Genomic DNA, 27152 nt, shown 5'->3' with positions numbered 1-27152 from the left:
CTAGTGTGAATAACTTTCTAGAATGGTAGAGGGAGCCCACCTTCCTTTTAATGTGTTGGAATTAATTCATCTGAAAACAAAATAATTTTTCCTCATCATTCTGAACGGATCAATTAGGGTTTAAGGACAGCTGCAGATGGGGGGAAATAAAAGGAACAGCTTTCAGTTGACAGCAGTTGATCTTGACCTCCACACACATATGACATTCTGTAAATAAACATAAAAACAAAGTTCAGTTTTTAACCAGCAAGATTTATTTTTTAATGAGAGTATTTTTTTTTTTTGTTATTTATAAAAAACTTTTTAATAAAACTATTTAAAAAGTTTTTAATAAAAATATTTAAAAAAATGTTTTTGATAAAACTAAACAAAATTTTTAATAAAACTATTTAAACAAAACTTTTTAATAAAGCTAATCTTTAATAAAACTATTTAAATGAAGCTTTTTAATAAAAACTATTTAAACAACATTTTTAATAAAACTATTTAAATTAAACTTTTTAATAAAACTATTTAAATTAAACTTTTTAATAAATCTATTTAAACAAAACTTAAGAAATAAATGACGGATAATTATTTTATATTTTAATAATTATGTTATTTTTTGGTAGGAATTTTAATTTTTAAATAAAAAAAAACAAAACAAAGTTGTTTTCATTAGAAGATCGATTGTTAATACACGGAAAGTTTTATTTTAAGAAAATGGATGTTGACGAAAAGCTGATCCTACTGTTTCCCTTATTTGTTGAGATCCTTACACTCTATTGGATCCTTCTTAACCGCATTATTTTAAAATATCTTCAGGAAAAAATTATAAAGTATACTTAGCCACCTATGACTTGTTGGATCAATATTTATTATATCTTATATATCTTATTAAATATTTATATTTATATCTTATTAAATATTTATATAATATTCATATTTATATCTTATTAAATAGTTATATGATATTCATATTTATATGATATTTATATTTATATCTTATTAAATATTTAGAAATTCTAAGAAGTTTCATGAATTAAAAGGTGTAAACCAAATGATTTTTCTTTTACGTTTGTTTTTGGGTCTATTTGTGTATAATGTAGGTTCAATATGATTTTATGTTCTTGTAACTACTATCTTTTAGGACTATTATAAAAAGACTAAGCTTATTTCCTTTAATAATTACCAGAAACCTTCTCAACCACTGATTGCCATAGCTAATGATATACTGCTCGAGTATTTCCCTCAAGCTCCTATGGTTAACATTCACAGACAACATGAATTGGAACAAATACATTGAGGCACTATTCTGTATAGTCGTTTTAATAAAAACAAACAAATGAGATCTTTTCACTTATTTGTAAGTGTTTTATTTATTTATTTATTAATATTTAAAAATAAAACAAAACGTCTTTCTGTCTACACAAAATTATTTTTTTATGCTAGAAACTTATTGCAATTACCAAATTATTTTATGTGGAGAAGAGTTTCTTTTTTTTTTTATCTTTCGAACTTCAGAACATATAAAAAAAAAAACTCGTCAGGGGAAATAATTTTACCCGTTTCTAAAAAAAAAATTGATGTCGGACATAATAATTCTAAATAAATTAAATTAAAAAGTTGATGAAATAACAATCTTAAATAGAACACTTAAAATAACTCTCTCGTTAGAAACTTAAACTAACATACAGCTATTTAATTAAATCGATTTTCCTTAATGTAATATGCAAATGAGGTTACCTCTTAGTCGTATATTTTACAAGAACCATACTATATATAGAAATAAATGAAATAGAAAAGTAATAGACCTTTTGTATATATTAATCAAATTGTGAACAAACAAATAGACAGGAATACAAATTTATATACACCCATGAGCAAAAAAAAAAAAAAATGGGCCAAACAAATGTTATACATTTTATTGCACTAAAAGCTATATTGAACAAAGAACAATTGAACAAAGAAACTTAAACGAGACTAATAACACAGAACAAGACATTTACTTTAATAAATGCTTAGGATGGAATCGCATTCCCTTTGGATTTCTTTAAAAGATCAATCCTTTTAGACATGCTCTCAACCAAAGTGGAACACTGTGAAGAGGAGATGCTATTCCATTCGCTTTGCACAGCTTCCCACAGTTTGTCATTGTTCAAAAAAATTCTTCCATCCAATGCACGAGATATTATGGACCAAATATTCTCGATTGAGTTTAAATCGGGGCCTTTGACCTGGCCAAAATATCACATTAATTATCAGAAAACCATTTTTTTGTGACTTGAGCAGTGTGTGCAGGGGCATTATCATATTGAAAAATAATGTTCTGAGATATTCCCAGTTTCTGGATACTTGGTAACAGTCCTGTTTCTAATATATAATCCTGCTGCAGTAAAAGTTCCCCATACCATTATTTCTCCATTCCCATGTTTAACTATTGTTTTTATACAACTTGGTGAAAATCTTTCTCCAGTTCTTCAGTTGCACTATTTAGGAACATCGGGAGCATCAATAACAACAAAATCTTGATTCATCTGACCAGAAAACATTCCTGAACCAGTCTGTATCTTTTTTGCCATAATACGAGAAAAATCTCTTTCTATCATTGATGTTTTTCTTAGATAAAAATGGCTTCTTTGCACACCTTTTAGAAGAAAATCCCATTTCTTTCATTCGTCTAGATATTGTATATCTAGAAAGAGAATTTCTAGCCCTTGTTTTGAATTCTTTGCTACGGTCAACATAAGTTTTCTTTCAATCCTTCAAAGTTAATTTAAGCCTGTGGTCGTCCTTCAAAGTGAATGCTCTAGGGCGACCAGATCCAGATTTCCCTTTTACCAAGCATTCAACTTCGAACCTTTGACCAATTCGCTTCACTACAGAAAGAGATGTTTTCACTTTTTCTTGCTTGCTGCCTTAATCCTGCAATTCGTTTTTTATATCCTCGCCAAGATGCGGTCCTACCATATTTAGGATTAATTTTTCTACTTAATAATCTGCAAAATAGAAATTTTCAGTTAAAATTAACAAAAATTCATGGAAAAATATTGAAAAATCGATTTCTTCTTTCACTCTTGGCCCATTTTATTTTTTTGCTCATGAGTGTAAAAAAGATTATATATATATATATATATATATATATATATATATATATATATATATATATATATATAGGTTATTGTTTTCCAAAGGTTAAGTAACTAATAAAGTTTAACAAGGTTGATACAAGAGGATTCATTACCGAAGGCATACTTTTTATTTGTTTTTACATAAGCAGTAATATGTTGCTACACAGTCATGAGCATGTTTCGGGCAGCTAACTAGAGACCTCTTCAGGCGATACAGCTTATCCAAAAAAAATGTTTGCAATGAAAATATTAAGTCTTCATTGTCACAAGGGGGTAATATCCATATTAACTCCATGTGACTAGGAAGACCTAATATTTTCATTGCAATCTTTGCTTTCGTATAAGAGGTCTCTAGTTATTGGTAACTAGCTGACCGAAACATGCTCATGACTGTGGAGCAACATATTACTGCAATATATATATATATATATATATATATATATATACACACACACACACACACTCTTTACTTGTTTTTGCAGTAATATGTTGCTCCATATATATATATATATATATATATATATATATTTATATATATATATATATATATATTTCCATCGTTTAATACGAAAATTACAGCATAAAAATCTGTTGGGAGAAACCATTTCAAATGTTTAGAGGCACAGCATTCAGAAAGAAATCCATCATTTTATAATGAGACCATTACTTTTGTTTGTTTTATTTTTCTTTCTTTCCATACCAATTGATATGTTATTTATTTTTTTACTTTACTGATTTAGAAATTATATTATACGAACATTGGCAAAAAATCGTTTTTTTGTCATTTTTGCAGCAGAGTAAATATTTTAATGTTAAAAAACATGAATTTTTTTTCTAAGTATAAAATACTTCAACAATTGTTTACCTTTTCTTTTGTTTTTGTTTTTTTAGGAAAGCAATTTTCTTAATGGCAGTCATTTTACAGAGGATTCGTCTTCTGGACTGAACGACTTTGTTCCAATCAACAACCAATCAAATCAATCCGCTCTTTTGAACAATGATCCCATGTTCCAACAGGTAAACTGTCATTGATCAAATTTATTCTTTGTTTTAAAAATTTATATAACATTGTTCCACATTAATAGTAAAACAACCTTAAACTGCTAGTGGGAACTTTATAATCACCCCATAGTTGCTGTTACTCCCAGGTACACTCTGGTGTGCATTGTTTGCTTTTTAGACAAATTCTACTTTTTTTTATCGAGAAAAGCCAAATTTCCGAAAGTTATGAAAATATATATTTTCATAACTTACTATCTAGCTCTGCCTATGTATTGAGCACTGTTGAAATAAATACTGCAAAAGTTATACATAAAATTATATCTTCGTATATTAATTTATGTGATTAAATGAAGTAATCATATATATATGTATATATATACATGGTGGATTCTCTCATCAAAGACGATGAATGAGGGTTCAGTATGCAATCTTCAGCAGCTCCCAAGCTTTGTTACACCACATGCATAATTGCAATCCTGTAGACGTCCGGCACACTCCTTTGCAGATGGTGAACTTGCATATGCGCATCGGTCAAAGATGCCTTCTCGGGTGAACAGATAACTCTGCTTTGCTGCTTTGAAACCGCAGTGGCATACCATCACCATCAACACATACCACTGGTTGTGAAGAGGGCGTAGCGTTTGGTTTTGGCTGATGAATAATTTCAGTCTTTTTTATACTAATTGTAAGGCCTTCGGTCTTACATGTGTTGCAGGGCCTTTCGTCCGGAGACAATCGACCCAACAACTAACAAAGTAGACACAGGTAGAAAAACAGTGAATAGGCAAAGAAGAATGACAGACACAGGATGTTCATTTAAAGGACGGAAGATCGCCTTTTTATTCGTCAATAACTAAATATAGTTGTTCTCAGGAACTGGTCTTGCTGGACGTTGGAGTGGTCCGGAGATGTTGGTTCAGGTCAGGAGTAGTCAGCTGACCATACGGGTCGTCCGGATCAGGAATCAGGAACGAGAACCTAGACGTTAGGGTGGTCTACGGTCCTCGTCCTGGTCTGGATTTATCGGCTGGACGTCAGGAACTAGGGAGGCCTAGGCACTGGAGCGGTCTAGGAATGGCGTCCAGGACTGGAACAGGGAGGCAGTAGACTGCAAGGCAGAACAGAGCTGTACTGGAGGAAAGCTGAGTGCTGCAGGCAGGAGATGCAGGAGGCTGAGTGCTGCAGGCAGGAGGTGCAGGAAGCTGAAGGCTGCAGGATCGCTGGAAGTTGCAGGAGGTGACAGACAGTAAAACAAAGGGGAAGTTCTTTCGTAGGAACCTAGTCCTGAAAAGGGCTCATTGAATTACTGCTGTCACTGGTACTGGAGTTGAAGCTGCTACTGTTGCTGCTGGAATCCTTCGCCGCTGGTGGATTTGGTTGACATGACTGGTAGCGGCAGTTGTCGTTTGGGAGCCTCCTCCTATTCCCCCCTGGCCCGGGCTAGCGCCCGGCCGAAGCTGCCCGGGTTGGCAGTCAACGTGTTGTACTTATGAGAAGGTGTTGTTTCAACACGCACCGGTCTCCGAGAGAGAAAACAAATGAACAGAATTAATTCTTCGCCGAATCAAATATAACCAAAAGAATTCCATGTGTAAATTTATGTTCGATTATTGTGCTCTCTTCCGTAAACGTCATGAACTCGTGTCCGTGATCTGTGAGATGTGTGGCATGTAGCACCGTCTTGTTGGAAAACAAATTGCATTTTGTTTTGTGGTGTCAGTTGGTCATTAAGAGAAAGATAAGAGATATCGGGCTACTTTAATGTGTGTCATCCTGTAAATGCTTTTTTTAAAATAAATTTGCTGATGTCATCTGAAAATTTGGGATAAATGTTTATAATTTTTCTGACTTTTTTTTTTCTCCTGTTATTTTCATTGATGGTGACATATAGTCACCTGCATGGCCGTTTAGTCAACAGGCAGGACTTCTTACTCCTCATTAGTAAAGAGAGGGTAATTATAATGCTTTATATATATACTAGCGGGGGATACCCGGCATTGCCCAGGTGTTCGGAGGTGTGTGTGTGTTAAAAAAAAAAAAATGTTGGCCGGGTGTTTGGAGGTGTGTGTGTTAAAAAAAAAAAGAACGTTGGCCGGGTGTTTGGAGGTGTAAAAGAAAAAAAAAGTTTTAGTAGGAAGGTAGGATTGAACCCTGAAACCTTGCCGCGAAGGTGGAAACGAAAGGGAAAAAAAGCCAGACACCTAACCATCTCGGCCACGAGGGGAGAAGAATTGATAAGCATGTTAAGTTAAGGTTTATAAAGTGAAATATACAGGTGCGAGGAAGTTAAGTTGCGTGATGTTTGACATGGTTTTGCACTGCAAGCCAGTTACTGTTTCCCCCACCCCATCATTCGCTTTTCGAAGACGCAGCGATTGAAAATAACTGGTAAAAATTGGGCAAATTAAAGATAGTCGCGACCCCCGTTCTTAAGTCGTAGTTATTATGATTTAGATGTGATATAAAAAGTTTTAAGAAGGAGCGAGCCGAGCGAGAAGGCCGATGAAAAAGCGTTTTGCGGACATACAGGAGAAGTGCACACACATACATTTTCGCTTTTATATATATACTAGTGAGGGGTACCCGGCATTTCCCAGGTGTTTGTAGGTGTGTGTGAAAAAAAACCAAAGCTTTTACGACGCACAGTTGGAAAATAGTAAAGTGTGAAAAAAAAAAACAGGTGCGCGTTTTTGATTGACGTGACGGTGATAGGTATTCAGCAGTTAGCATTTTGTGCGGGACAGTTTTTAATGAGGTCAATAAATCGGTTTGTTTGTTTTTAAAAACCCGCTCCCCCGTCTGATATGACGAAGTCCACATTGACCAAACGTTCACTGGCTCTGGGCCTGTGATTAGAGTCGAGTTTCGCTTTTTTTTTATACCAAAAACCCGAATGTAACGCGTGCCGATGCGGGAAATGTAGAATAATTAACATTTGAAAGTCAATAAAATTAAATAGACAGGCGAGCTCCGTGGTTAGTGTGAGATATTACAATTTATGGATGATATAAAAAGTTTTAAGAAGTTGTGAAGCGAACGAGCGCTTGTCTGAAAGAAGCCTTTTGTGGACATCGAGGAAAAGCGTACATACATACATACATTTTCGCTTTTATATATATAGATATATATATATGCTTTCATATTACTCGGTGCTCAATCTTTTTTTACAAAGAGCTATGCCTTTGCTATGCGATAATGGTTTATTATTATGTGTGAAAAGTAATTTTCATCTATGTGCTCACTGCCTTTCTTCATCCGTATAGTTCGTTTATGGTGATATTTTCTCTATGTTTAAATATGATATCAAACAAAAATAATGAAGATATAAAAAATTTGAAAATATAAAAAGCAATGGACTGTTTTCTCGTCATATTAAAACATCTCGTTTAATAGTGACACATCTTTTGAAAAAAAAATGATTTTGTAAGGTTAATTTTGAAATCTAGAAATTTGAGTAATGCTGTATCATTTTTTTATTAAATGAAAAAAAAAAAAAATCTTTAACAGTTAAAAAGACCAGACGAGTGTGAAATTGTTTTCAATAAATTTTGAAATTTTTTTTTTGTTCAAATTTTCAAATAGTAAAATATCTTCAAGAAATTGGACAGTTTGTTCTTTTTTTTTTTTTTTTTTTTCTTTTTCTTCCTCTTATATGCCATGATAATCCCTGGCATGACTTGAGGTGTTTTGAGTTAAGTCAAAATGATGTTTATTTTATTTATTTATTTATTTTTTCTTTAATAAAAGGTGGATGTCACTGAAAATCCCAGAAAACAAACAAACAAAAAAGCTAGTTTTTCATTTAATAAACAATTATACAGCATTACACGGTCTTTTAAAATATTCAAAATTTTCTGGTTTTTCTGTTTTACATGCTGGCATACATTGGATGACTTTTAGAAATTGAACACCAAAGTAAGCTATCAGTTTGACAAGAAAGTTAATGCGATTTTTAACTTTTAAATTCAGATGAACATATTTCGACTAAACAAAAATTTATTGATCGAAATAAGCACCATCAGAATCAACACACTTTTGCCAACGCAAAACAAATGTATTTATGCGAGTAACGTAAAAATCTTGTGTTCTGGTGGTGATGAAGTCGTTAAATTTACTAGATCCAGAGATTCAAGCCTGTCTTTACAACTTGCATTACAAATTCATCGTATCATTCTCATATTATCTCTCCATATAATGCATGTTCTAACTGGCCAGATTTCACTTCCATACATGATCACATTGCGTACACATGCCTGACAGACTCTTCTCTAGCTCAATAGTGTTTATTACTCTCTTAATAATGGCAGAAGTTTCCCTCAAAAAAACATTACTCTATCTTGCAATCACACTAGCACCAGTTCCTTCCTGTGCTCCAATAATATCACCTGAATAGTCATTTAAATATACTTTCTTTACATCCGAGCTCTCATCCGTCTCCATTGTTTTACACTTCTTTGCAAATAAACTGGTTGTCGTTTCGCAACTTAGCTGTAATTCCACTTCTTGTCTAACCAATGCTTACAAGCAGTACAAAAAATTGAATTTCATCCGCCTTCCTTTCCACAAACTAAGTAACAGGAACATGTCTCTTTCGTTTAGTCAGCTTATATACTTCCTAACCTTCCACATAGCGCTACCAAGGCAAGTCAGTTCCTTCATTTGTTTTTATTTCATGCCTGTATCTCCCCTGTGCATGTACTTTGTTTTTATTGGGTTTTTCCAATCTTTCTTTTTTTTTTTTTTTATTTAGTGATATTTAGTGATCATTGAAAGGTTTTTTTCGTTCTTATTTTAAGAATTATTGAAATTATTTTTATCTTTTTTAAAGACTTATTGAAAACATTTTTTAAAGTTTTTTTTAAGTAATAAACTGATTAATAAAGAATAATTGTGTTATTTTTATCTGTATGATCTTATTAATTTTTATTGTATACTTTTCGATAGTGTCCTTTGCTTATATAAATCACTTCACAATAGAATTAAATCAAAATAAATTGCTTCACAATAGAAATATTAAAGACCAATAAAAGTTAAGGAACTGATTTTACTTATCACCGCTCGACAGAAACTTAGGAAGTACGTTAGCTGACTATAACTCTTCTTTTTGAGGACTTTCCAACATTACAACAACTGAACATCAATTTTGGCTCAAAGAGTTTACTTTCTATAGCATTTCTCCAAGTAGATAATTTATTGTTTCATAGTTAAATGCTAAATCAGCACTTTTTTCTGACAACCCAAACAAATTCCCCTGGACAATGTTTCTAAGAAACAAATCAAAACAACAAACACACTACAAATCCCTACTGTATTCCCATTTTAACATTAAAGCTGTTGTAAGGGAATTTAGGCAAAGAACACCGGTTTATATAGACACCGGGGAGTGACTTCCCTGGACACACGCACGGAGCACGAGTTTGAGCATCGAGAAGGGAAGCTGTGTTAACACCCCGTGGGCATATGTTTTGGCCTTGACAAGAAATGTAAGGTTTTACCCCAGTGAGAACATTGTCCCACTATGAGACAAAGCAGGACTTTAACGACTTCTAAGTGAGTACCAAATTATTGTTGCTCTGTATTGTGCTGTGACATGACTTTCATGTTTGATAATTTGTAATAAATGTGATGTTAATTCTAACACGACTTTGAGCATTTCTTTACATTGTTTGAACAACTTTCACCAAACACTCACTTGCCTCTAATTTACACAAAGCCCATTGCATATCATTTCTTGCCACTCTGTTAAAAGCTCTCTCCAGATCCATAAAAACAAACTACAGGTTCTTCTTGCATTTGTTTAGCAGCAGTCGTACTTTGCGTAGGCATAGATCCAAGCGTACGGCAGAATCACAGCTGACACACCGATTCCCATTAAATCTCTGAAATTAACTTACATTGAATCTGGCCACTATTAAAATAGGTGACCATTTGGAAATACCACGTGCTGTATGTGCTCTCCGATTATCTCAATATTGTTTCTAGTTGTTCTGGAGTTCTACTTGCCGCTGGAATCAAGCAGTGATTCAGGAGAAATGCAGTTGGAGATTACACAGCCCTTGCTTCACAATTACATGAGCAACCACCCTCACAAGAGATTATTATTTCTCGAGACTGAACAGAGGCGACGAGATTCCAACTGATTTCATTTATCTTCTATTTGCTGCGCAATTATTCTCTCGATCACTTTCAGAATTTCATCTGTCAACTTTTAAATCTCTTTATCCAGTCATCTATAACGATATATGTAATCATTATTTTGTCCCATGAATGACTGCGCTCCCAAGTCCTGACATTGCTGGGCATGGATGATTTCCTTGATCAACGCTAATTGATAACGGATGAAGTTCTCTAGACTTACTCCATCCACTTTCAATCACATCAACACCTGCTCCACTCTCTGCTACAATGATATCACCTAGTCAACAAAACTTCTCAACAACCTCAATATTTTTGCCATATTGGAACTCATTTTTCATTCTTATTGAAAAAGTCTTGCTGCATTCAAATGATTTTACAAACTTCTCAAGACATGGTAATCTGTTGGTGCGATATTTGAGGAATATGAAGGGTGTTGCATAATATTCCGGTCAGATCAAACATTATCCTTCATAATAATAATGTTTAAACCCATATTAAACATCCACTATATTATTCTCATTGTTTCTCTCCATGCAACACATGTCCTCAACCCCCATTGACCAGTTTTCACGTCCATACAGCTTCACATCTTAAATACACAAGCCTGATAAACTGATGATACTTTGGTCAACCAAGATAAATTCATATGTTGGCATGTATTGGATTACTTTTAGAAATTGATTTCCAAACTAATCTATCTCTGACCAGGTCTTTATTTATCCCTCTTTCTTTCAAGTCAATTCTTATCACTTCCTCAAATGTTTTCCTTTGCCTTCTGCTATGAACTGACCTTGCTACCTCAACTGTTGTACATCTACTAATCCAAGAACTCTCATTCATTCTTTCATCTTTCAACATGGCCATTCTGCACACTCCTGATATTGTCCAGATTTAATCTTCCTCCGATGTCAGCAGGTTCAAGCCTGTCTTTAACACTCACATTACACATTATGATTCTCATATCATTTCTCTCCATGCAACACATATCCTCAAGCCTGACTGGCTAGGTTTCACTTCCAAACACCATCATACAGTGAAACATACCTGATAGATTCTTCCCTTGATTGCCAAAAGTTTTCTGAACTTCATTCACTCTAAACTTTCAATCGCACTAGCACCTGCTCCAACCTGTGCTCCAGTAGTATCACGGAGTTACAAAACTTCCCAACATCCTCAATAGTTTGATGATCATAATCAGCTGTAAATTGTTGATTATTACGCAAATTTATATTTTTTAACTTATTTTTATTTATTTTTTCAGGTGACTGATAGTCCTAGAAATACGTGTATAAAGAAAAACAAATACGAAATGAATATAAAAGCTGATGACGAATTCGAGTGTGCTTTTTCGGATCAATTTACTCCTGTTGACTTCACAAATTTTCATTCCAACATACCAGCATCCCAGGAACTTAAAAGCAACGGATCTCAACTAGTACCTGAGATGAGCATTATAGATGAAAATTTATCCCCCAGGAAACCTTATTCGAAACGGCCCCGGAGGAGAGTTGTTAGCAAGAAAGGTAAACGGATGATTTGACTCTAGATTAAAAATAGACAAAATAAAAAATAAAAAAAATTAAAAACACTTTTTTATACATAAAAAATGTCATTCCCAATCAGTGAGCCTTGGTACAGGCTTTAACGTGTATTAACAGAAGGTTAAGGCAATAATTCTACAAGAACGAGTCAAAAGTTTATGGCATGTATGTCAAACTGTAGAAGGTACCTGCTTCACCTCATGTGTTATATAAAAACTGTACACGACCAAATGTAATTAAATTGCGTTCTAAACAAGAATCAGTGATTCTTGTTTAGAATTTTCCCTTTATTAAAAAACAAAAAAAAAAAGTCATATTTCCCGTGAGAGAAGCGTTGTTTAAATTTTAAAATAAAATGTTTATATGCCAAATTATAACGCAAAATCCTCAGAATTTTATAATTTTTTTTTTTTTGGTCCTAGTCATGATGTTAAATTGGAAGAAAAAAACAGTAAAGAATCTGCATGTTGTCTGTCTTCAGTGCTATTTTGAAATGCCGGAAAAATACGCTTCGCGCTTGTGATATGAAAATTTGCATGATGTGTGTACTCATGACAAAACGAAAAAATATCATATTCTAAAAATCGCGTAAATAAGAAAATCAAATTTTATGAGCAACAGAAAAGTGGCTGTCTTGTCTATCATTTTGAGAACAATCTAAAAAATAAAAAACAAAGGAAAATAACTCAATAATTCAAAAACTTGCAAAATTTATGCTGTAATGCCTACAAATTCCAATTAATCACTTATAAATGATTTTCTCATGTAAAAATAAAACTACTTGATCAATTTACGTGAATGTTGGAATATATTTTTTGTTTCATCATGGATACGTATATCATAAAGACTTTTCTTTATTCAAAAAGAAGTCGCTTTATGTTCTCGTTTCTTGTCGATATGTCACTGCCACAACATTCTCTTCTGCTGTGTCCCTCAATCTATCACATACATTAAGAAACAATCTTGTTCATTACTTTTTACAAACATTCAATGAGGTATCGCATTAAAAGACAAAACCTCTATGGATGCAAGTTTGGTACTTGTGAAGAAAGAGTCGAAAAATCGATTTTCTTTTTAAATGTGTCATCTTAAGCAAAAACAACAGTGCTTATCATGTCGAAAATAATATATCTAAAAATTACAAAAGTTCGAGTAGAGAATTATTTATAGTCAGAAGTAATTTTTATGGAAAATTGTGAGAAATTGCATTTTCCTTACATGTGAACACCTTGAAGATTGCGAATACGGGGAACATACGTATCACCCTTTTCGGCAATTTAATGGCGGCTTTTTTTTTAAGACCCTAGCAATGGACTTTTTTATTTTACTAAAAATACAACAGCAGTTGTTTTACGCAATGAATTTTTGTAATTTTTAGATATATTTATATATATATATATATATATATATATATAATATATAATTTTCAACATGACAAGTAAGTACTGTTGTTTTTGCTTGAAATGATATAGTTAAAAAAATCGATTTGTCGACTTATATCTTAACAAACACAGGCAAGTTTTTCAAATTTTTATTTCTGCGATTTAATAACTCAGAAATATTTGTACAACATTTAATTTTTCACCTTTGTATATTTCAGGTAGATTGGAATATTGCAAGAACTATTTTGAACTACCGAACACAAGGAGATACAACTTAGACATGACAACTTTGAAAGAAGACAATTGTGATCAAATTGGTAAAAAAAGGGAAACACTTCTGCAGAGGTTTGTATTTTTTTTTTTTTAAATCTTTTTATTATTATCTATATACTAGCAAGCTACCCAGAGTTGCCCGGTTGTAAAACACTGTTAAATATGATATTTTGGTTTATGCAGATTTTGTATTTATTATCATAGAAACTAAGTTTCTATTGGTTATTATATTATAAGCAATAGTTAGTAGTGATTTCAAAAGCAAAGAAAAAAAAAATACAAACAAAAATTTGAGTTCGGTGCCATCAGCTAGAGTCAAAACCAAAACATATAGCTCTTCAGCATTATTCAGTATCATCTGATCTAAGTTCATATATGCATATAAAAACTGAACATTATCATTAAAGGTATATACAAAGATGTATATTTGCACATGCAAAGAAGTAGCATATTTAGTCGATTTAGGCCAAGTTTCATTTTTTTTTTTTTTTTTCAATTTTGACCCCTTAGTTATTTTTACTGATCAAAAAACAAATTAAATTTGTTTCACAGGTCCAAATCCTTTATATATCAAGTTTCAAGTCTGTAGACAAAAAATTGACAGTAGTTTGGTAGAGATTGCGCCCCTCCCCACGCCCCACACAGACAACCAAGGTTACTTATTCTAATATTTCATCTGCTTCTGCGCATGTTATGCTCTTTATCTAAAAAACTATTGATATCAACAATTTAAAACATGATGTGCAAAAGAATTTTTTTAAATTTTGATTAAACTATTACTTTTTGTTTGGTAGTATCTCCATTTTGGAAGTATAAAACAAGAAACAATATTTTTCTTCTGGTGATAATGGCATGATAAAAATTCTAGTTTCTGGTCGACCACTCAATCAGTTGTTCATGGATGTGTGTCCCTTGAGGTATTTTTGGCATAGATGACCGAGTACGTCACTGCCATGCTAATGTTTCAGTTTTAGGTTCAATTGTTTTACCTCTCAATTTATTAATGTCAGTTAAAAGAGTTTATTTTGAAATGATTTTACTTTCATCTTTTTTATTACTATGCAACTTATCCATCTTTCTTTTTTAGCGGTTTCATGTCTTGTCTGAAGCAAGTTACATATTTTTTTTTTTATCTATACCATTGAGAAGGTAGATGTGGTTTTGTAAATGGTAGAAGGGAGAGGAGGGCGAAAGTCATATTTTCAAAATAACCGGAAGTGGTTATCATAGAACACATGAATTGAAATCAAAACTTGTGAAGTGGGATTCTACTTAAATCTTTTTTTTTTTTTTTTTTTCCTGCTTTGCCTTGATTTTATTTCGTTCTACCTTTCTCTTCATTTATTTTTATTTCTTTTTTACTGTCTTCTTTCAGTCTCGGCTTGTCTAACTTTCATCTCCCTCCTCTAAATGACAATTTTACCATACTTCAAACGGTTCAAGGTGGGGTGTAAGAGTAGGTTTGGAAATTTGGTGGGGGGGGGATGCCCTATACCTCCATATTAGAAAATGAGAGGGGGGGGGTTCAGTGTTGGAAATATTTTGAATAACATGTTTGGCAATATGCATAATTGAGTTTATTATAATTTATGTTGCTTTTTGCACGCTTTAAGGAGAAAGGTTCTATATAGATTCTCACAAAAGAACTTTTAACAGAAGGAACTCTCAAAATTGGAGGAAGCTAATTTTGATTAAAAAAAAAGGGGGGGGGGAGTACATCATCTCTGTTAAATGGATTTTTTTAAACAAGGAAAACACCTTCCAGAACAACTGTTTTTTGGAATTTAAACAAGAAACCGACTAAGTGTCTCTTTGTTGTATTTGGAATTGTAAAATATTTGATTGAATGCAATAATTGCCTTTTGTTTGGTTTGTCACTACATTTACCCAAAAAAAGACGATTGTTCTTAAACGAAAGTGTTTTTGCTTGATGAACTTATTGGAAACTGACCTAGGGTGAATGCCACAACGATGACGCTGAAAAATATACTGTAAGCCTCACGTTAAGGATATACCAGCTCCGACCACAAACACTTGTTCTGTAATGTATCTAAGCCCACTTAGCTAATTTGAATGAATATATCCTTTTCACAGAAAACATCAACAACTATTTCATCTAACATTCACAGGTTAATACATTCCTATTTTTTTAGTTGTTTTTTGCCATGTTTAGCTGCCATCAGTGCCTACTTCTCCACATTAAAAGAAATGTGTTTTTTTAAATTGTATTTCTATTTTAAGTAATTTTCTATCAACGTGAATTTTGATAGTTTGTATCTTGAATAAATCCATGCTTACATTTTTTTTTTTTTGTATTTGAAAATTTCATCCATTTTTTTATGAATTTCATCCATTTGTTTCAAAATTTCATCCATTTGTTTAAAAAGGAAATTTTTTTTTTATTAATTTCTTGATATCAGGGATGTGGAGCTGAAAGATCGCGTAAAAGTTGATCGTAGACGAATCTCATGGATGAACGGATTTATGATGTTTAGTCAGATGAACAGACGAACATTTATTGAGTTTGTACATTTTTTATTCATTTTATTTTTGCAAACATAATTCAGTACCATTGGTATGCGCCCCCAATTTAAAGGTCATCTTTTGATTGCTTTTAATCTCAGATTCACTGACCATCACAGATTAATGACAAAATATATATGCTTTGTGTTGTTCTGTTTTATTAATCGGCTTTTAGCAAGTAAAATGTTTCCTTGCTGTTATCTTCAATTTTAATTAAAAAAAAATTGTTTCTGCAGAATAGTGGATTTTGAAATAGACACATTTAAGGTGAAGATGTATTTTTCAGAAAAAAAAAACGTAGATAATAGTAGTCACATGTTGTTGTTGTTTTTTTTTGTTTGTTTTTTTTTGTTTTGTTTTTTTCAGGGGTGAATTTTAAGAAAAGTAAGGAAGATAAGTCAGTTTGTGATAACAAGATTTTAAAAACTCTCCAACTTAAATATTAAAACTCGAGAATTTGATAAAATTCTATTTTGACTTGTTCCACTGGATCATTTTTTGTAATTTATACTAATTTTGACATGGCATGTAAGTATGTAAGGTTTTCGCCTGAAATGTGCTGGATTCAAATGCCTCTATTCTGCATAAACAGCAAAAAATTTAAGTGGAGTTGTACAGAGTCTTCATTTGTCTGTTTCTTTGTTTCTTCCAGTCTCAACCCGGGTGTTCATACATCTCATATAAGTAAAATGATGGGACACGTATGGAAGGCGATGTCACCTAATAAGCAATTACCTTACAAGTTTGTATCATTCTTTTCTTTTTAACTAGCGGCAGGGGGGGGGGGGTACCCGGCGTTGCCTGAGTGTTTGGAGGTGTGTGTGGTTACTAATGAAAACCTAAGAATAAGTGAAGTAAAAAAAGAAAACAGAAAAACGAATGTTAAAACTTATCTGAAAAATAAAGCAGGGGGAATCAAAAAAAAAAAAAAAAAAACTAACGCAAGGCAAACGAACGATGGTAAATGTAAACACGTGAAAAATGGCTTAAATAAGCCTGTTTCGATATTAAAATTTAAAAAATCGGTGGGTACCCGGGTGTTTTTGGGTGTGTGGTCGGGGGTGGGGGTGTTAATGAAAACCTAAGAATAAGCGAAGTAAAAAAAAAAAAAAAAAAAATGAACGTTACGTGAAAAATGGCTTAAATAACCCTGCTTCAATATTTAAATTTTAAAAATCGAAAAAAGAAAAAAAGACATCTCACACCATGATTCGAACCCAAAACGTTTAGATAATGACCCAACGCTCTAACCAACTGAGCTAACACGACATACATGAAATTTAGTCAGTTCTTCAACTATTTAAAGTAAATCAGGTCATGACGTCATCTGATGCATGCGTAGAACCGGTCGTCGTCATGAGAGGACGGTTTTTGTTTTTGGCCAATTTTTCGATATTTTTCGGGCGGAGGATGGAGCTTTGTCAATTTTTGTTCTGTCTGTCGAAAGTTTTTAGCGGTCACACACAACACACATACAAACACACATTTTCGCTTTTATATATATATAGACTAGCGGGGGTACCCGGCGTTGCCCGGGTGTTTGGAGGTGTGTGTGCTGTTAAATAAAAGAGAAACGGGGTTGGGGTAAAAGTTGGTAGGATCGAAGCCCTAAGGCGAAGTTGGAAAATAAAATGTGAAAAAAACATGAACCGTTCGGCCAGCCAGAATAAGTTACTGAAAGATGTTTGAATTTATTTAAGTAAGAACCAAATTGACAGGTGCCCGCACGGAAGTCGTAGAGCGTTACGACAACGACGACGTAAGCAATAGCTATTCATCAAATGAGGTCAATGACCAGGTTTGTTTGTTATAAGCGAAGTAAAAAAGAAAACATAAAAACGAACGTTAAAACTTAAGCGGGGGGGGGGGGTCAAAACATCGAGGAGAAAAAAAAAAACTAACGTAAGGCAAACAAACTCTATATAAAAGCATATAAGATATCAACGGATACACACTCAAGAGTCAAAACAATGAAAAGAATATGCTATTGTCCTAGCCCTAGTGATGACTTACCTAAAGAAGGAAAAACAAAAAAAAACTTATCCACTCTCATTTTCTGGATCATGTAACATTTTAAGTTTATTAACCATTTTTTTTTTGTTTTTTTGTCATGGAAGATAAAATTTGTATGGTTTAATTTTTAGGGTGATTTCATGTGATTTTACAATTTTACCAGTGGGACTTAAGGTTAGAGATAAAATCATTTTATGTTTAAAACATGCGGAACTAATCACTCGTTTTAAATTGTAAAAAAAATTTGGAAGGGGATCTACAAGTAATTACCTAAAAAAAAATTTTTTTTTTTTAAATTTGGAAGGGGATCTACAAGTAATTACCTAAAAAAAAATTTTTTTTTTAAATTTGGAAGGGGATCTACAAGTAATTACCTAAAAAAAAATTTTTTTTTTAAATTTGGAAGGGGATCTACAAGTAATTACCTAAAAAAAATTTTTTTTTTTGAAAATTTGGAAGGGGATCTACAAGTAATTACCTAAAAAAAATTTTTTTTTTTAAATTTGGAAGGGGATCTACAAGTAATTACCTAAAAAAAAAAATTTTTTTTTTTGAGGTCTGATAATTGTGTGTCCTCGTCTATTTTTCAATATCAATATAATTTCTTTTTAATTAGACAAACATTTTATGCTCTCCTTTTATATATTGTATCCAATATTTTGATAGACTTGTGAGATTTTCATTTAATATCTATTCCGCATGCAATTTTTTCCTATTTATCCACTTTTGCCATTTTACCTAAATTTGTTTTAAGAACACAGTTCTTGTATTATCTTTTCCAATTATGTTTTAATTAAAAAAACAAGTCGGACATTTTAATATTTTAACAATAAAAAAAAATATTTTCTGTCTGATCAAAATTTGAAAGGAAGTTGGAAGTATTTAAACAGTTTAATAGAAAATCATTTAAACTGGTTTTAAAATTCTTAGTGAATCTTCAATTAAAAGATTGAAAGTTCTGGAAGCTATTTACATCAAATCTATATTCCTGTCTGTTTGTATGTTTGTTCACACTTTGATTAATATATATATTACTTTCCTAATTAATTTTTATACTGAAAACTTACTTGCATAAACTTTTATTTCATTTATTTCTATAAGAAGTAACCTAATTTGCATACTACATTAAGGAAAATCGATTTTATTAATTAGTTGTATGTTACTGTTTAAGTGTTCTATTTAAGATTGTTATTTAAGGTTGATTTATATTGATAATATATTTAATTTAATTTGAATTATTATTAATAACATCGATTGTTTTAAAAACCAGTTTAGATTTATTTCCCCTGAGCACCACATTTCCCTTCGAAAACTCTTTAAGCTGTGGCAAATTACGTTTAATACATATTAAAAAGTGCCTTTATGAATAAAAAGCCAGTACTTTACGAAAAAAAAAAAAAAGCCGGTGAAAAAAGTGCCTTTACAAAAAAAAAAAAAAAAAAAGTTAAAAGTAAGCCAGGAATTCCATTTTTTTCTTAAACTTTTTGCAAGTCACACATACATTACAAAGTTGTTTTGATTTATTTTTTGGGGGGGAGGGGGGGGGTCCAGCACACGGGCAACAAAATGTGCTTAATATCTGGAGAATAGCTTCTCTTCCTATCCCTTTTGCTGAAATATCTTATGGAAAGGGTGTCATGTACGGGGGAGGGGGGGGTTACGGGTGTTCGTGTTTTTATCCATTCTTTTATTTTTTTTAAATTGATGTGGGGGTCTTGACATTGCCCACGATGAAAGTGATCAATATCACTAGTATAGCAAGTATATACCAAACGGAACTTCATGTCGATCCGGGCAATGCCGGGTATCCATGCTAGTAATTTTATAATCATTTTTAGGTCATTTTAACTTTATTTGTACGTTACTTAAAATGGATTGTAATTATTATATCCCAATCTTCAACTTCTCAAATTGTTGTATAAAAATAATATCAATTGAAATTCATATTGTCTCAGAAAAATTCTTGGAACTTATGTAAATGAAAATGTCAGATTTGTTTACTATTTATGTATGTATGTATGTATGTATGTATGTGTGTGTGTGTGTGTATGTATGTATGTGTGTGTGTTTTATATGTACTTTGTACAGATTTGTTTACCTTGTACTTTATGGTAATTGCACCAAATCCGGGGGTAATTTCGCCAACTAAAAAAAAGTGCTCTTTATATGCATGGTTGCTAAAAGAACACTTTTACCTAATTGCCGCAATTACCCCTTACTCCAAAGTACGGGGTGTGTGTGTGTGTGTGTGTATATATATATATATATATATATATATATATATATATATATATAGGTTGACTTGTAACATTGTCTTAATTTCCTTTTGCAGAGAAAAAGCTAAAAAATGTGCTCAGTACTTGCAGGATTCTCTCCTGTTGACACAGTCAAACGATTACGTTTCTGATGTAACACCGGGTGATAAAGAAACGCTAACGACTGCAAACATTCCGAATGATGTGGATGAAGAATTTACCAATAACTTGGAATAAAAGATACCATTTCAAGAAATTTTTCCTACTGATAAACTGTGATTGTGTTTCAGTTTTATTCATATTCTAATGTTTTGTCTTTTTTTTTCATCTTCAACAGCAGTTTGATTTTTTTTTTTTTTTTAAATTTAATGTTGTGGGGTTGCATGATTGACCAAATGGATTTATGAAATTATTAACACGCATTTCAAATTCTATTGTGCATGTATCTAACAGACTGTTAACTTGTCAGATTAAAGTCAGACCAAAATAGCATTTAAGCTGACAAATCAAACTTTGCTTTCAACTAGCCAATTTTCATTGGTTATTGCTGTACTATGTTTTATTGGCAATATAATAATGTATTTCACTACAAATTATTTTTTACAATTATTTAGTTCAGTTAATATGAATGCTAATATTAAACATTTATAAATAATCATTTAATAATTAAAAAAAAATACAGCAAAAGTCATAATTAGTAGGGTTGTCTCCCTTACAACTGAACTTTTTTCTGTATAAGTTAAAAAAATGTAGAAAAAATTAAAATGACTGTTGCATCCCAGGCAACACCAAGAAGGTATGAATAATAAAAAAAAATGTGTGTTCATGTAGAAGGGGGTTATGCTTTGGGTAAAGCTTTCTAAAAATTGGTAACCGATTTTACTAATGGCTGTAAGACAGATTTTAATCGCTGATTGTATTGTTTCCGTAACTATTCACACATCAAACATTGAAGGATATTAAGAATTTGAAGTGTAAAAACTTTAAAATGACTGGATTTGGCATCAAATGACGCAGAAAATCTTGAAATGTTATAAAACAAAGCAACCAATCCACATCGATGCTGGTTTTCAAGTACTTAAAACTGTTCAAACAGTCATCTTTATATAAACATGGAGATGCTAACAATTTTTATGTTTAAACATTATTTACATAACTTTATTTTTCTTTCCTAACATTTTAGAAAGAATATTTCTTTGCACACAAATAACATTTTTATAATCAGCTCAGACATTTTTCTTTTTTTTAATTGGTTTCTATCTTAACACTATTCTGATTTTTCTTATTTAACTGATTATCGGGCAAATTCTTATGATTTGGAGATCTATGAAATAAAGTTTTCATAAGTTTATAAATAAAAGATTTTCCTGTTTAATAGCATTGTAAAATGTTCTAAAAAATATTTTACTACAGAAATTCATTGCAAACGTTTTTTACTTTCTGAAATGCAAAAAAAGCACCATTAAAAAGAAAATGTTTTTCTAAAATTGTCTTGTGTGATTCATTTCAGTTTTATTTCTTTTTATCAATATTTTATTTTTATTTTTCCTTGATTTTTTTTTAAAATCCTATATGAATATTCACAGTTCCCCTATATTAAAAAAAAAGTAAAGAAAAATCTGTATAATGTATCTTTAATATATTCCAAAAATCATGTAAATAGATCAATTTCAAATAAGAAAATAAAATTTTATGAGTATTCAGAGTGAATGTCTGCCATTTTTAAAGAAATCTCAAAAAACAAGGGGCAATAACAATAATTCAAACTAGATTTATGTTGTAATATCTACGATTTCTTATTAATTGCTTAACAGTTATTTTCTTTATAAAAAAAGAAAAATCTACTCAATCAATTTAGATTGTTTTGGGGAATATGATCTTCTTGGTTTGTCATCATACAGATTTTTTTTTTTTTTTACTTTATTTTTGTTTTTAATATAAGGTGAATTCTGGATGAGAATCGAATATTCTTATATATCGTAACGTTAATAGAGAATTATCAGAAAATAAATAAAACGTGAGATTTGTTTGTGTCTCGACATTCACGGTTCCTGCAGTGATCTTTTTGGACTGTGGACACTCATTCTGAAATCGAAGTTGGGCATCCGACAAAAACAAAGTCACATTGTTGTCACATCTAGGTTGATGCACCAACCACTAGTATCTTCCCTCTTCAATAGGATTAAAAAAAAAAAAAAAAAATTTAACCTAATACATCCCATTATCTACCCAACTACAACCTCTGCTGCAATGTTGCATCCTACATGCTTCTTTTTACAAGTACTTAAATGAAATGTGTTCAAATTTCCTGCACTGGTGCTTTCCTCAGTCGAAAACACTCCGATGAACGTGACAATCAACAAAATCCCACCCCTTAGGTATAAAGGTCTCTAGGGACTGCCAAAATTCACCACAGAATTACCCCACCCTATATGTAACTTTATTATAAATAAATTAATATTATCAGTATAATTTTTGTATCATGTAAAAGAAGAAGGGCAAAATAAACCAGTAATAATTTAAAAAAAAATTTTTCAGTGAAAATAATGAAATTGCGAGACGAAAATCGTGTTTACATAATTGGCGCTTTAAAATAACATTCCCATGTAGTAAGCATTTCGAACGTGAAAACATATCCGTGTTTAATAAATCTAGCAAAAGTCAAATAATTGTCAGATTTTCTTGAAATTTTTTTATACTTATGCAGTTTAGAATGAAATTACATATAAAATGCAGTTTCCGTAAAATATATGAGGGGAAATATTTTTTTAGTGCGTGTTCCTCCCTCCTCCCATATTTATTTTTTCAAAATTCGAACAAAATATTTAAATCTATCAAAATTTCTATTCATTATGAAACATAAGAATTCAATTAAGTAAAAAAATATTTATTTATATTGAACAAAAATTTACCTTTAAGTTGCAATTAAAAAAAAATGATATAAATTTAATGTTTTTTTAATAGCGTTTTTTTCAAATTAATATATACTATAATCAGTTGAATTGCCAAGAAAAAGAAACTTTGTAAACATTATTTAATTTTTAAAGATTAAAATTCCATTATTTCAAAACGTTCCATTACAACATAGATTTTCAATTATGTTTGAATTTTTAAAAAAAATAATGAGTTTTTACATAAACATGGCTCTTGTCAGCTATTTTATCGCCAGATTAAAACCAATTTGAAAATATTATTGCACAAATATTAAGCATTTAGTAGCCCCCCCCTCATATTTTGTTCGTCTCTTTTTACCGAACAAAATATGGAAGCCCGTAGGTAACCAAAAAAACAGTCAGTAAAACTGTATTTCATATTTAATATACAAATGTTTATAATAATCATTAACCTGTGTAAATCTTAAAACCTAACAAAATTATAACAAAGATTAATTATTAATTGCAGTTTGAAGAAGATAAACAAAAGGTTTTAAAAAATCATTAAGTCGCTTCTGATTTTCCATAGTTCGTATAGTTAACACAAGTTTGACGTCATGGGAAAATGCGCTCCTTTTTTTCACATTGTTTTGGGGATACCTAAAAACTTTCTACTCTAATAGCTTCTTTCCTTAAACTGCTTGCTTTTTGATCTCTCTGTTTCTTCAACAACATGTGGAAATTTGAATGTAATGTGAACAAACATCTTGCTGCACAACTCCCCACTTAACATCCCCTAATTCATAGTAGCCCCTTGCATCTCAGTAGCAATGCGCCGTGTTTGGGGTGAAATAAAAACGAAAAAAACTTTATTTGGAAGAAGATAGACTTTATTTTAACGGAATGGATGCTTACAACAATAATCAGAGATGAGTGATGGATGCTGAAATGAAGTGCTTTTTAGAACTACACTAGTTTATTCAATAATTGAGTTTAAGCTTCAATCTCCAGGAGAGTCACAGAAATTGAAGAAAAATTTAAACTTATTTTGACAAAACATAATTAGGCACAAGGCCAATAAAAATAAAAAAAAATCTATGGCCATTCTTGTAACTGTACCTTTGTTGACTAAGCTAACCCTAGCAAGGGTTCTCAATCACCATAATACCACATCCAGGGATCGTTCTGTTTAAGATTCCGTGAATCAAATCGTTTTTTTTTTCTTTTTTTGAAATAAAAAATTGCTTCGTATTTTAATCAAATATCATTTCAGATGTGAAATTTATTTTTAAAGTTACACTTATTTTTTGATGAGAAAATATTTTAAATTTTAAATTCTTATTTTGAATTAGTTATCGGGGTGAGCGCGAACGCAGACCCCACACTTAGAAATAGTGCACCCGAGTCGTCCACATTTAGGACGATCGCAAAGGTCAACCTAACTAGTGCAATGGAAGGGCCTCACTCTGGGAGAACGGCCTGGATAATCACCGTTTATATATATATTTTATTTCAAACAAAATTAAAAATCAAACAATAATAATATTGAATAAAAGGTAAGATTAATCACAACAAAATTAGACACAAGGCCCTATAAGACGTTGGGGAGGGGAAAGGTACAGGGTCTTTGTGACTAAAGTAAGGAATGTAAATAATGAAGACTTTGGAGTTTTACTCTTGACTGGCAACATTTACCATAATACCTCATTCACTCTATGGATCCTAATCTAACTAATGAATCCCCAGCGTTAAGAATAAAAAAGCATATGTACAATTTGTAAAAACTTGTCTGTGTGTTTGTGTAGGTATTTTTTTTTTTTTTTAATAAAAACAGATTTAGTGTGTGTGAGATAATAAAAAGTTCAATTTCATTTGAAAAATTAAAAGTTTTTGAATTAAGAATGTAAAAAGTTTGTGGAGTGGGGAAAGCTAGTGAAAGGGGTTCCTTCCAAAAATAAAATATAAAACCTACTGGGTTGTTAGTATTGCCCCCCCCCCCCCCCCGTGCTATTCTAAGTGACTAGACCCCCACTGTTTTCCGGGGAACTGAAAACAAGCTGGGAGATCCCTATTGGGGATTGGGGAGAAGCCTTAGTGGAAGAGGGAGAAAATAAAGCAACGGGTGGAGGGGGTTGGAAGGTGACCTCTGAGTAGGGGAGTGACCGGGGATGTTCAAAAAACAAACAGGTGGTGTAATAGGGGATGGGTAGACTCAGAGGTTCTCTAGCACCGAAAATAAAAACAGGAACAGGATCTCATTTGTACCACCAGTCAAGAGTCTTCTTAAATTTTCTCCAGCTAAAACCTAAGCGGGATGGATTCCGAATGACCCAGCACCGCCCGTGCCATGCCTAAGGAGGGAACACGTATTAAAACTTGGCTCCTCAACTAGTGTTGTGCACCCACCTCTTGTTAAACTCCGCTCTAGACAACTTCCTCCAATCGCATCTGATCTTTACTTTAAGCAAATGTTTAAAGTAAATGATCAGATCCCGATCTGAAACATGTCCCTTCACGGACCAAATTGAGGCGCGTGATCCAAATGACCATTCGCGCTACTGCTAGGATCACCAGGAAAACCATTCTTTCCTCCCTGGGGAATGGCGGTGCCATGTTGTACACAAAATATCCTGCGTCGAGATCGAGCGGCCACTCGCCATCGATGTGAGCCGTTACCCCTCTGACGTACTCCAATAGGGCCTGGATCCGGCTACAACTGAAAAATGCATGCTCAACCGATTCAAGCTTGTGTTCGTCGCAGCACGGACACCAGGCCCTTATTTGTTCTTTGTACCTGCTGAATTCGGCGAAGAGGGGCAGTGCTCTTCGGACCAGTCGCCAGGTCAGGGAGAATTCCGAGTTTGTCAGAAAGTCCCGTCCGGGTGCCCAACTCCATTGAGAGTGGATAACCTCCATCGACCAACCTAATCGCCTACAAAGAGGATCCTTCGCGGTTCCTACCACTAGTTCCCCATAAAGTTTCTTTCTAGGCTGATCAAGGACACTAATCCCCGGCAAAGTTCTAAGAGCGGTCCGACATTCGGCAAAGAACTTGGACTCTTCCTTCGGTTTACGATGACCTTCTACCGAGGGGTCGGGTTTGAGATTGGGAAACGAGTTCTCAACCCCAGGGACCCAGGGAGCTTTCTCCTCCAGCGAACGACCCAGGAAAGCCAATCTCTTGGCGTTTTTATGACACAAGAGACTGGGCTGACCCAGACCTTCCTCACTCGGACTCTGGACGCAGACCTGTCTCCACATGTAATGCTTTCCCCTCGTCCCACAGAAGTGAGTCGAGGCACTTTTTGTATCTTGCTTTTCTTGTATTGAGCACTGTTAATAACCTTGTTAAATTCATTAGTTATCACTCTTAAATACTTCACCTGGTGTGTGTATGTATATAAATTAATGTGTGTAAAATGAACGCGAAACATGTATATCAATTTTTATCGTTTTCCTATTTGTAGTCAGACGGGTAAATGTCTTTAAAAAAAATATATATATATAAAACGACAATTTTTTTTTTTATTGTTCCATCCTTTGGTCTTCTTAAACTGAACCAATTTTGCACAAAAATAATGCATATTATTTGATGGTTTTCATTTAATTATCTCGGTGAACACGAATCTCTACCCGCACACATAGAAATTTATTATGGATATTTTCTATATATATGTTTATAATATTTCTGAAATATTACTATAAAATTATTGAAGTTGTAATTATGTAAAGTTAACAAAATACAATTACGAAATTACGAGATAATTAATATAGGGTGACCAAGAAAAAAACAAAAAAAAAACGGGTCGCATGTTAGAGGTGGAGGGAGGGGGGGGACACTTTTTTTGTTAAAAGATGTTCTGATTTTAGATTAGTTATCGGGGTGAGCGCGAACGCAGACCCCACACTTAGAAATAGCGCACCCGAGTCGTCCACATTTGGGACGATCGCAAAGGTCAACCCAACCGTAGTGCAATGGAAGGGCCTCGCTCTGGGAGAACGGCCTGGATGATCACCGTTTACCCCTGTGCCAGGTAAGTAT

General features: G+C 32.7%; 1 protein-coding gene, 1 non-coding gene and 1 pseudogene across 2 annotated transcripts in view; 1 reads left to right on the top strand and 2 right to left on the bottom strand.

Annotated features, from left to right (window-relative positions):
• The window catches only part of LOC145260337 (uncharacterized), a 51409-nt gene extending 29693 nt beyond the window's left edge, over positions 1-21716 (top strand). Inside the window, exons 8-13 of the mRNA XM_080118254.1 lie at positions 4002-4127; positions 11512-11773; positions 13392-13518; positions 15867-15968; positions 16622-16711; positions 20315-21716. Coding sequence (XP_079974380.1) covers positions 4002-4127; positions 11512-11773; positions 13392-13518; positions 15867-15968; positions 16622-16711; positions 20315-20474 — 867 coding nt within the window. The 3' untranslated portion in view covers positions 20475-21716. The remainder of the gene's footprint in view (positions 1-4001; positions 4128-11511; positions 11774-13391; positions 13519-15866; positions 15969-16621; positions 16712-20314) is intronic.
• A 2749-nt stretch (positions 21717-24465) lies between these two features.
• Positions 24466-24616, bottom strand: LOC145260792 (U1 spliceosomal RNA; annotated as a pseudogene).
• A 2372-nt stretch (positions 24617-26988) lies between these two features.
• Positions 26989-27152, bottom strand: LOC145260785 (U1 spliceosomal RNA). The gene has a single exon (XR_013864366.1). It is a non-coding gene; the product is annotated as a U1 spliceosomal RNA (small nuclear RNA).

The sequence above is a fragment of the Euprymna scolopes genome, chromosome 36, assembly GCF_053919585.1.
Source record: "Euprymna scolopes isolate OS-2025 chromosome 36, ASM5391958v1, whole genome shotgun sequence".
NCBI lineage: Eukaryota > Metazoa > Mollusca > Cephalopoda > Sepiida > Sepiolidae > Euprymna > Euprymna scolopes.
Note: the sequence above shows the minus strand (reverse complement) of the source record. Positions and strands in the feature narration are given on the sequence as shown.